General features: G+C 34.7%; 1 protein-coding gene across 1 annotated transcript in view; it reads left to right on the top strand.

The window, feature by feature from the left end:
* LOTGIDRAFT_158430 (hypothetical protein) overlaps positions 1–6,823 on the top strand; it is a gene marked incomplete at both ends in the record, with an annotated part of 8,421 nt that extends 1,598 nt beyond the window's left edge. The window contains 10 exons of the mRNA XM_009051588.1: positions 649–868; positions 1,451–1,624; positions 1,751–1,862; positions 2,029–2,216; positions 2,529–2,640; positions 3,215–3,401; positions 3,446–3,566; positions 5,686–5,851; positions 6,343–6,533; positions 6,765–6,823. Of these exons, the coding sequence (XP_009049836.1) occupies positions 649–868; positions 1,451–1,624; positions 1,751–1,862; positions 2,029–2,216; positions 2,529–2,640; positions 3,215–3,401; positions 3,446–3,566; positions 5,686–5,851; positions 6,343–6,533; positions 6,765–6,823 (1,530 nt within the window). The remainder of the gene's footprint in view (positions 1–648; positions 869–1,450; positions 1,625–1,750; positions 1,863–2,028; positions 2,217–2,528; positions 2,641–3,214; positions 3,402–3,445; positions 3,567–5,685; positions 5,852–6,342; positions 6,534–6,764) is intronic.
* Positions 6,824–12,357: the final 5,534 nt, after the last annotated feature.

The following is a 12,357-nucleotide window of genomic DNA, read 5'->3' as shown; positions in this document are numbered from 1 at the left end:
GGAAAAAATTTTTAAAAGGCCCCCCCCCCCCCCCCCCCCCCCCCCCCCAAAAAAAAAATAATGAAATAAAGTAAATGTAAAAGAAGGAAAAATAAAAGACAAGAACAAAATGATTAAAAAAACAAAACAAAACAACACCAACAACCATGTGAACTCTTTTTATTTCTCTCATCGCAGTCAGTAATTGATTGCTGTAAATATTTATGTACTATTCAACTGTGGGTAATTATAAGAATATCAATAAACTTGTGTGTTAACTTTGTCATCAATTGTTGACGTGCTTTGTGAAATTATAATGGGATATTGAAATATACCATACCACATTTTTCTCTTCCCTGGTCTTGATGAAATTGTGAGATACAATTATTCTCTTCATATTGTTTAGATATACTAGAAAATATCAAGTTATCCACATCATTTGAACTTAAGTGTCACTAAAACTGCAACGTTTAAAATGTTACGTCCTTATACCAATCTATAATTTGAATATTTCTCTACTACTGGTGTGGGTTTATCTTACCCAGCAAGTTATCTTTCAACTCAGCAATTCATTTGTCGTCTGGCCTATTGACGAATTACAAATGAACTATACAGGCCTGTTTTTTAATATAGGTTAATACGTCATTATTGTAATTTTGTTTTTGCAAGCAATGGGAAGCTGATTGGATAGAGCAACCTGATGATACTAAATGTATTACTGAAGCTAAACTGGTCAATAAGAATTATAAAGGTGTGCATGACAAAGGAGAACAATTATGTTTGAAATTCATGGCAAATACTTGTGGTAGTGGTGAACCATCAGCAACCGGTACCCTGGTAGATCTTACTAATGATCATCAGACGTTACCACCATTAAATGTTAAACCAGGTAAACCACACAATATGATTGTTAACTTTGACATTAAAATCATCAATTTGACTAATGGTTGTTTGTGATCATGATCATGATGAAGTAAAAGAAGGGGGTGCGGTGCTTCATCTTAAGCTTTCGCACCATCGAGGTTAGACCAGATTAACCGACAGAAGGGACAGAATTATCCCCCAAAGCTGTGGAAATATATTGGTATAACTATCACTTGTCAATGTGAAATGTCGGAAGTAACCGCCTCGCTGAAGAAGTCAACAAAATTCAGCATTCTTTACCGAAACAGATTCATCTTCACGGAAACTGCCGAATGGGATGAGCCATATCAAAAATCAAACAGTTCTAAAGGAAATGTATTACTAAATGAGACTAAACGTTAGATATTTTATGCTTGTGATGGTTGCTTTCTCCAAATTGTCAAAATGTCAAAAATTTTAACAAAAGCTTCCAGCGAATTTAGGATGACATTATCAGCATTCACGACCTGCATATGTTAACCCCTTTAACTCCATATCGGTGTCAATTTTTAAAAAATAACCAGTTTCGTTAGGCTGACGACAATTATTGTTATTGTATATAAAATAGGTGCGCAAAAAAGTAAATATAACTATGCCGACGTTTTGATGAAGTCGATTTTATTCTATGAAGCCCAGAGATCTGGTAAACTACCAGCTAATAACAGAATACCACGGAGAGGAGATTCAGCTTTAAATGATAAAGGATCAAATGGTGAAGATTTAACTGGTGGATGGTATGATGGTAAGTTAGTTCAGTGCTTACAACATTACCATGTCATGCGTTGGTGGTAAAATTTTAATTTTGTTCAATACACAATGCCTGGTATTTTATTACATAATATCAATTTTTTAGCCTCTTTCATTTCAGCTGGAGACAATGTAAAGTTTAATTTTCCTATGGCTTGGAGTACGACTGTATTAACATGGGGGTTGATTCAATGGAAAGATGCTTATGAAAATGCTGGTGAATTAGATAAAATGTACAGTAGCATCAAGTGGCCACCTGATTATTTTATAAAATGTGAGTTGTACATTCAGGTAATCATGACTGATTCTTTATTTTCTGGATGTATTGGTTGAAAAATCTTCTGGCGTAAAAAATTCATTATTGAGTAATTTTTATGTTGTTTTTTTTATGTATAATAGTACTTTATGGTTAATATTGCATTGGCGGGTTGGTGATGGTGGAATAGACCATGGCAGCTGGACTAGTCCAGAAAGAATGACGGGAAATAGACCTTCTTTCAAAATCGATGCCTCCAGTCCAGGATCTGATGTAGCCATGGAAACAGCTGCGGCTATGGCTGCTGGTTCTATTGCTTTTCAAACTAAAGGTACTGAAGGGTAGGGCGTAACATATAATATATCCATTCCATTTGTAGTAAACTGGACTTTGAAGCCTGTCATAATTACTTCTGTGCAAAAACCCAAAAAAAAAACATCAAAGAAGATCAAATACGATTCCAATTTCGCGTTGAATTAAGATTTCCGATAAAATTGTCTGAAAGATAGCTAAATAAAAACATTCAAACGTAAAAAAAAATTTCTAGCGATTCTTGTTTTGACAGCCTTGAGACTATATTATTATGAGACGCTGCATTAATTTTGCCTATAGATATAATGATGAGCAACTGAACCTTTTCCAGATAGTGCCTATTCAGCAACTCTGTTAACTCATGCAAAACAACTGTATACTTTTGCTAAGGCTCATCCTAGCTATTATAGTAACAGTGTCAATGCTGCAGCCGCATACTACAAGTAAGATTCAGAAATTCCCAAGACCTGTTGTCCAGGTGTCCCAAACAATAGTCATCTTGATGTAGAGATCACGACAATTAGCCTCGGAAAAACGTTTGCGGACAAAATTTTCGTCATTTGGGCGCTGATAAATGCAGAGACATTTGACCCACGATGCATCAGTCAGACGTGATATTTGAAAAGCTGAACAAGGTGCAGAACAACTCCTCAAAACGAACATTGATGAGACAAATCCATTGATCAATAGTTGCTTATGTTAGCGGCGGCCGAATATCTCGGGGTCATGTGCAAGGGGACCATGTCAGCTAATTTTCGTGGTTGGAAATGAAGGTGTCCAGTGGTCTCGAGTCATTTATCGTCTGCGAACTATCATAGCGTCAAAGTGGGGGCTCCGTTATACTTGTCCAAAAGCACATCCAAGTCAGAATGTATATGATTCGATATGCAATCGAACTTTACGTCCTACTTTTCTGCGCCTGTTTGGGCTAATAAGAAACGAATGATTTGAAAGAAAAACACTGATATATCCACATTTCACATACCATGCTTACACCTAACCATATCTTCTCCACAGATCAGAAAATATTACCGATGAAAATAGTTGGGGTGCCATATGGTTGTATAAAGCAACAAGTGATAAGAAATATCTAGCCGATGCTGAAGCTGCTCATATACCAGGTGAATCCTGGGGATTTTCATGGGATGAAAAGATTTTCCGTATAATACTACTAGAATATAACTTGAAAAAGAAAAGTAACGATGTTTTTTTTCTTGTTTACAGACCCTATTATATGAAGCCACAAAGAAAGGTGTCTATTTACAAGATATTAAAGCTACAATGAAGGCCTGGATGCCTGGTGGAAGTGTCCCTTACACACCGAAATGTTTAGCGTTTAGATTACAATGGGGAGCTCTAAGATATGCATGTAAGTACGAAATATTGACGCTTAAATGCAAATCACTCCGAATCGCAGTCTTGAAATTAGCAACCCGATAACCATCGTAACCCAAATACGGGTTTTGACATAGTCTTCTTAACCCACATTAAACTAAGTCCACTGCACTTCGTGGGCGTTGAAATTAGATTGGAGCTATTTAAATCTGACCATTCAGATGATAAATTGCGTGTCTCAACACAAGCAAATTTTCTATTAAATTCATTACAAGATAGGACAACCAATAAATCACATAAAAATCTTTAATGTAGAATAATCTGTACAACCTAAACGATACTCCTGTTCTAAAATCACTTCATTGGCTCCCAGTTGAAGCTCACGTCGAATACAAGATATTAACTCCGACCTATCAGTGCATCCATGGAATCGCTTTTGATTATCTCTGCAAACTGGTGACAAGGGAGACAACTACAAAACCAGTAAGATCTGATTATAAAAACTTACGGACTCACTCCACTAATTCATTTGCCATCTCTTCCCATGTTAAAACACGAAATTCAACCATCTACAACTCTTTCCAGAAATCTCATTGCAAGCTTTCCAATATGTCGAATGAAAGCCTGATCAATCTTTAATGTCTTCTAAAAAGTTCAATAAATGATGACTATGAGAATTTTGAGCTAGTCAAATTGAAAGTAGACTACTACCGGTTATACTCATCCGCCAGAGTTTGGCAGTTCACAAAACGACTATTTTTAGAATTATCCTTACGCCTTTAAGTCTCTCGTCATCTCACCAATCTTAAAGATAATGCAATTTCAGACATCAAATTCCAAATCTAGACCAAAAATTATTTAAAGATAGCTTGCCAGGCAAGGTAATATATGCCCACTGGCAGCTTTGATTTTAAATAAAAATATTTGGCAGTATGAAATATTCAAACTTCACACATACACTTCTTTTGAACCTTTTGAGGCGATACTGAATAATATTACCAAGTTTCATCAAAATCTGCCAAGAAATTTGGCCTTCTAGGGTGTTTACAGGCTAAAACTTGAACACAAGGGCAATAATATTTTTCTATTTTTCTGATTTTCGTTAGGGTTCATCATTGGGTGATTACATACACTCACACCAAGCCTTCTAGTCGAGTGTTTACATGCTACAAATTGAACGTATTTTTCTGATTTTCGATAGGGTTTATCCTTAGGTGATTACAAACACTCACACCAAGATTCGTCAAAATCTGCCAAGAATTGTGCCTTCTAGAGTGTTTACAAGCTAAAATTGAACGTGTTTTCAAGAACAAGGGCAATAACTCATACTAATTATTTTTTGATCTTTTTGATTTTAAATAGGGTTCATCCTTGGGTGATCAGAAACACTCACACCAAGTTTCATCAAAATCCGTCAAAAATTGCGCCATCTAGAGTGTTTTCGATCGTTTTAAGAACAAGGGCTAAAATTGAACGCGTTTTCGAGAACAAGGGCAATAACTCTTACTAATTATTTTGTGATCTTTCTGATTTAAATTGGGTTCATCCTTGAGTGATAACAAACACTCAAACCATCAAAATCCGTCAAGAATTGCGCCTTCTAGAGTGTTTACGAGCGTTTTAAGAACAATAACTCACACTAAGTATTTTTCGATTTTTCTGATTTCAGAAAACTCGACCCTTGGGTCATTACAAACAAACGTCGGACGGACGGACGGACGGGGGTGACGACACGCCCCCCATTTCATGTGGGCGTATAAAAATTGGCATGCAAAATCCCCATAAGTGAGAGAGAAAGAAGATTTCGGAAAATAGACTACATTCGTATACTTGCATAAAAAGCACGCAAACATACCTATTTAATAAGTATTATTGTTAGTTCCACGTTATACAGTACTTTTCAAATGTGTGATTAATAAGCGCTTAGAGCATACCGATTGGTGTATAATTTAAGCGCCATTTAAATGGTATTATTATTTATTATTATTATTATTAGTATTATTCAATCAATTTCAGATAAATTACGTATGAGAAGAGTTTATGAAATCATTGAAACTTGAAGGATAATAGTAGTTGAGAAACATTTTCGTTACAACATTTTGTTGTTGATACCGATACGTAGCATTTACATAAGGTTTGCTTAAACATTTCAGCTAATGCAGCCTTTCTAGCTTTGGTAGCGGCTGATTTGGGGGTCAACCCTGATATCTATCGGAAGTGGGCGATAAGTCAGATCAACTATGCTTTAGGAGACACTGGAAGAAGTTTTGTTATTGGATTTGGTGTGAACCCTCCAAAAAATCCTCATCATAGAGGAAGGTATGTTTTGTTTTTTGTTTATTTTTATCAAAGTTGTTACACTAAATATTGTCATTGAATAGCAAGTCAAGGAAGGTGAAATTACTTTTTCTGTCATATAATTGAGGTTTTACTTACATACTTACATAAAAAGGAGCTATGCTTTTTATAATACGTTGCAAATTGTGTGAATATGTTTTAAAGAACATTTTTGTCAGAACAATTATGCCAAATAAACAACGGAAAAAAACAAAACAAAACAAAAATAACGAAACATTCAATCTGCATTGAAAATAGATTGGGAGGAAGCGTTCAAATTTATCCTTGTTTTATGATGTGTATGACATGTGTACACATATAAGTTTATATATGAAATTATCGGTTGCAACTGTATATTCAGGAACCTGTGTTAAGAAATGTAAAGGACGGACGTCCAAGAAGACAATATCAAGATAGGAGATGTGAGCGTATAAATAGTTAGATGTTTTGTTAACAGATGATACATATTTCAGTTCCTTTCCAATGATACCAGCACCATGTGGATGGGAAGAACAACAGAATAAAGGACCTAACCCACATACCCTCTATGGTGCTTTGGTTGGTGGACCGGGGTCATCTGATGATTACGTTGATCAGCGAAATGATTACATACATAATGAGGTAGCTTGTGATTATAATGCGGGCTTCCAGTCAGCAGTCGCAGGTAGGACTTGTATTGTCTTCTATAGACTACATATTTGTGAAGTCATATTTTAAACCAAAAGTCAACTCTCCATATTATGTCACTTTTCAGAATAAAATCAGCCGTCCAATTCGTCCACAGTAAACGACAGAAGTTTCCTGGCCCTTTGTTTAGATGTCAGGGACGACCTCATTATCATTATACATGTATATTATAATATTATAATGTCCTACGAAAACTCTATTCTTTCAGGGCTTCAACATTTAGCGAATGGTCAGAAATTACCAACCTCTTACAAGACCTGTAGTTAATATTGTACTGTATTTATATTTGTGCAATTAAAGCAAAATTAGCCATTTATTTGGTTTTATTTGCGCAACAGGGCGAGGTATAGTCATTTAAATAGTTGATTGTTTGCTTATGATATTTTCTGAAATACAAGTGAACATGGGAGCCATGTCGTACAACGTGCCAATATGTACAGAACTTTTCATAGTTTTGATGTGACAACTTTGTGCCTGACACTCGGATAATGAATGATCCTGTCAGGTTTCAAAAGATGTTATAAGTTTTTCCGAAAATTGTTTCTACATTGTTTCTTGAAAAATGTATCTAATTTTGCCACTGTTGTAACTAGTCACGACAACGTATCCAGGATAGGCTTGAACTTTCATGACATTATACGGGTGAATGAATAATAATTGTAAAATGTCATGGCAACAAGTGTGGACTACATCAGTTGGACCTACATGATGCCATGACTAAAGAATATAATCTCTATATACGACGATATATCCATTAAAATAAATAATTATTGAAGCACGCTTCTAGGTATTGGTTAAAGGTCGAAAACTTGTCAATAATTGTTATAATGATAGTTGGACGAGGACCCAAGGTACGAGTTCTACGTCATTATTAGGCGTATTGACACGCTTGAGACTATTAACTAATTTAATATACAGTTCACAAACAATTACATCTACTAAGGCACGTGATATAATATTGGTCACATGAGATTCAATCACATGCCCAACAATACAGGCAATCTTTCAAAATGTCCGGTTAGGAAAATATAAAAATATACCTGTTCGAGTTACAGACTATTATTTCCTTATTGCTTTGTCGTTCATTTCATTATAAATGATATGGATATGGATTAAAATGGATATTTTACTTATTTCATTTCGTATATCTGGACTGTGATTCATTTATTACAATTTGAATATGTATGTCTACAGGCCAATTTTCCCCTTTCCCTTATGGTATATTCAAGTATATTATCGTGATTTACATTTTGCATTGTTAAATTTTATAAGCAATTAGTGACAAGGATGACCGAGCTACTGGAATTATTATTCCCTTGGCTGTATCAAATTTGAAACATTAGTGTTGTTTATGAAGAGATTTTAGTGCTCTATTTCTGACAAAATAAGAATAATATTTTAATTCTAAGAACAAATCTTAGATCAATGCTTTAACCCACATCGTATAATTATTATGACTAGAGTTCACATACTACTTGAGGCCGATTCACTCGTGAATACATATTAATAACAGGTCACATTTACTTTGCAGAGGACCAAGAGTCCAATATTTGGAGTCCATTATTAATGTCAATGATGGACTCATGGTCGTTTGCCAGCACCATTATGTTGGATAATGGTACGCCGAGATCAAAGGGTAACGCCACATCTGTATTTTAAGTATGTTTAATGAATTATTACTTAGTTATATATGGATTATATTGTGGATTCTGTTGTATTGTTATGTATCAGATAAGTCCATTGATATAAAAAAAGACTCATTTATTGGTCAACCTTTAAGGTTGTCGCACACTCGGCTTGGTGTTAACCCGTTTATCCGCATAATACAATACATCCAGTGTTGAATGGTACAAGTGAGAAGGTTAAACTATATTCATCTCTCCAAATATATAAAGCTGTGTTTACACCTGAAAGGTTTTCGCACCGTTTTCCGTGGATCGTTCCCGGGAAAACGCTCCCTCTCCCAGCGGTAATGAATAATAACGATATAATTCCAACGATATAACCATTCTCTCATAACGTTATAGCCCTGTACAATATGTAAGTTATCACCCTTTCGAATTGTTTAAGAGTTTTCGCTACTTCCGTCGAGGTCAAGGTCATAATTACAAAAATTTGGAAAGGCACTGTTTGGCTGTGCGTTCGTACTTACGGGTTTGCCATCAATTCTGCGATTCTTTGGTAAACTGGCATATTCCCGCGAACACCTTCAAGTTGGCCCTCGATATCTCGGTCTCGCTAAATCTCTGCTAGCACCAGAGTTTCATTTGAGCCACAGTGTGGCCCCTTGTTTACATTTTCAGCCATTTCACAGAAAACGGATAGAATTGTTGACATCAATATTATTGCAAGCATGATCCACGCTTGACAACAGAACTAGGAAAGGAAACACTATCATTGCCTCTGGCTTTAAGTATTCACACATTTGTTTTATCGTTGGGAGCTTAACTGATATAGCTGGAACGTTCCGGAAACGCTAAATCTAAGGATCTACTCCGAACGTTGGGTTATAAGAAGCGCTGTGCGTGAATAACTATATCATTATAATTTTGAAAACTGTAACCCCAGCGTTATAATATAAGGCTTGAGTGTGAACGCAGCTTTATAGACAGGGGTTATGAATGAATAAAATCCTCCACACAGCAGTTACTCATTTTAAAGCCCATATCTAATCTTTGTGTATCTTTGGCTACAGGCGATGTAGCTTCGTTCTTGACATTATTCAAGAGTTTCTTTAAATAATGTCATTCAGATTCTACTCTTTACTAGCAAATGAGTCAGGAAATATAACATAAGTTTATTAAGCGTCAAGCTGACAAAACAAAGCAAAACAGATTACACATGAAATTTGAGTTAGATTATACTACCCTACTTATAAGTGAATATAACTATTGAACAAATGTAAATTTAATATTCTATACCGTTCTAAGACTTAAGAACCAGACCATGGTGATTTCAAGACAGGAAAGTAGAATGTCTTTTTAAAATTGTTTCTTATTCAAGAATATTGTAACTTGAGAACTGAATTGAACATGCAACTTAATCATTGCTTCCATTGGTCTCCAAGTTACAACTTCCAAATATTTTCACTGAGTATTATGCCGCGATGCAAAATTGTCAGAATAGAAAAGTATCATTTTTTTGATTACATAGCTTCCACGCATTTGCAGTCATTCTATAGAGACATATACAAGATATTTCTGCTCAAGACTTAACAGTTATATTAGAAGAATTACTGTAGAGTCAAAGTTACTATTACTTCCAAGCGGCGGGTTTTAGAAATAATAAAATATATGTTAGACATATTATACCTCTAAATATACAAAAATATAACATAATGTAACAATCACTGAATAAATAAATATATATTATAATTATAGCTTGCCAGGCAAGGTAATATACGCCCACTGGCAGCTTTGATTTTAAATAAAAATATTTGGCCTTATTGAGGCGATACTGAATAGTATTACCAAGTTTCGTCAAAATCCATCAAGAATTGTGCCTTCTAGAGTGTTTACGTGCTACAAATTGAACACATTTTCAAGAACAAGGGCAATAACAATTATTTTTCTATTTTTCTGATTTTCAAAAGGGTTCATCCTTAGGTGACAAAAACACTCACACCAAGTTTCGTCAATAGCTGTCAATAATTGAACTTTCTAGAGCGTTCACAAGCTAAAAATTTAACGCAAAAATAAAGGCAATAACTCATATTAATTATTTTTCGATTATTCTTAAATTGGTTCATCCTGGGGTAATTACTTACACTCAAGATTTGTGCCTTCTAGAGTGTTTACAAGCTAAAATTGAACGTGTTTTCAAGAACAAGGGCAATAACTCATACTAATTATTTTTTTATCTTTTTGATTTTAAATAGGGTTCATCCTTGGGTGATCAGAAACACTCACACCAAGTATCATCCAAATCCGTCAAAAATTGCGCCATTTAGAGTGTTTTCGATCGTTTTAAGAACAAGGGCAATAACTCATACTAAATATTTTTCGATTTATCTGGTTTCATCCTTGGGTGATTACAAACAACCATACCAAAAATTGTGACTTTTTGTGAGTTTTTACGAGCAATTGTGGACGGACGGACGAACGTACGAACGGACAGGGTGGCGACAATATACGCCCCCCCCCCCCCCCCCATTTCATATGGGCGTATAATAAAATCATAATAACCACTCCTAAAAAATATATCATATTATCAAAACAGGAATGATCTGAAGTCTCAAATTTTAATGTTTTAAATCTTACAAGGACAGTTAATAAAAAAGAAAAGAAAATATTGTCAATTTCAAACTTGACAAAGATATTCTAAACATGCGTCTGAATGTGAAGTGTAAAATTTAAAGATGGTTTTCCTTGTTTTTTAGTGTCAAATTAAGCAAACTATTTGATCGATTGGTGTTTCTAAAGAATTATAGTGTATTCTTAATCATATCATTATGTTATCATTGCATATAATTTTCTGATTTTCAAGGGTTCACCCAAGGGTGATTAATAAGCCCTTGCACCATCATAAGGGCGTATAAAAACGGTTCATCCAAATGTTCACAAACTCGAGCTTAACACGGATACCACCAATCGGATAAATACAGCTGCCTTTATCGTGTATCAAGAAATGTGGACGGAAAAAAATATCAGATAATTTAAAACCTTTTTAAACTACAGTACCAGTCAACAAACATGAAAATGAAAGGCAAGTTATCAGAAAAACAGGAAACCAAATCAAATAACGAAATGATATATCGCCTCTAATGTACACATACTTACAACAAGCATCAATAGATTAAAATGTGTTCTGTCATTTGACGTGAATGTCGCTCAAGGCTTAATAAATATACTTTTTCTCAAATGAGCCCTTCACGGTGTATCATGTAGGTTTTTGTTATTGTTGACTTCCGATTTATTTATATCTATTTAAAACGTCAAAAGAAACTTCACATGTTAACTTTCAACTCGTTGTTGGGTACAAAAGTGGTACATTATAATGTTTTTAATTCGAAGGCAACACTACATGCATGTGTTACAGGATGTAGATTTTGAGGAATCACAACCATATTGCACAAACCACTGGTTGTTTCTGTTTCTGTAAATTTCTGAAATCTACATCCTGTAAGACATGCATGTAGTATTAAGAGTAAAGAAGTTCATAAAAACTCAAAGTGCACAAATAAAGAGATCTTCTAGATATAAAATAGGGTGGAGAAATAGTATTTAGCTTTGAACATTAAAAACTCATTCCCGATAGATCTTGAAATTTTTCCAATAATATTCTTTCGACTCCCACATGTGTAGTTAAACATCATTGATAATTTTCCTTTTTGAATTTTTTTAAGCCTACGGACATGTTATGGGTGCTGTTTATGTTTACCTGTAAATCATCAATGTAAAACCTACCCATGTTTCACCGATCGTTGTCCTACTAAAACTTACAGACAGACAGCCTAGAGTAGAGGTATTAATGGTAACTACGCTTATGGTAGACAGACATGTTACCTTGATGCACACCAAGCATGAGAAAGTTATCAAGTACCACTTTGAATAAAATGTTAAGTCTCTATTGATTATCAGTTTCAGGAATTTATAATCGTTCACGGGATGACAATAGCTAAAAAGACCGCATCTAGAATATAACTGAAATGGGAAAGTCATATATTTTCGAGAGAGTTTGTTTGATGTTAATAATAAGTATTTCCGAAACTATAAAGCATCTACTAATCTACAGTTCTGATGATGTCAATCGACGAAAGTACACTGCAGAATCTATAAATGATACAAAATATTTACATGAAT

The sequence above is a fragment of the Lottia gigantea genome (assembly GCF_000327385.1).
Source record: "Lottia gigantea unplaced genomic scaffold LOTGIsca_17, whole genome shotgun sequence".
Taxonomy (NCBI): Eukaryota; Metazoa; Mollusca; class Gastropoda; family Lottiidae; genus Lottia; species Lottia gigantea.
Note: the sequence above shows the minus strand (reverse complement) of the source record. Positions and strands in the feature narration are given on the sequence as shown.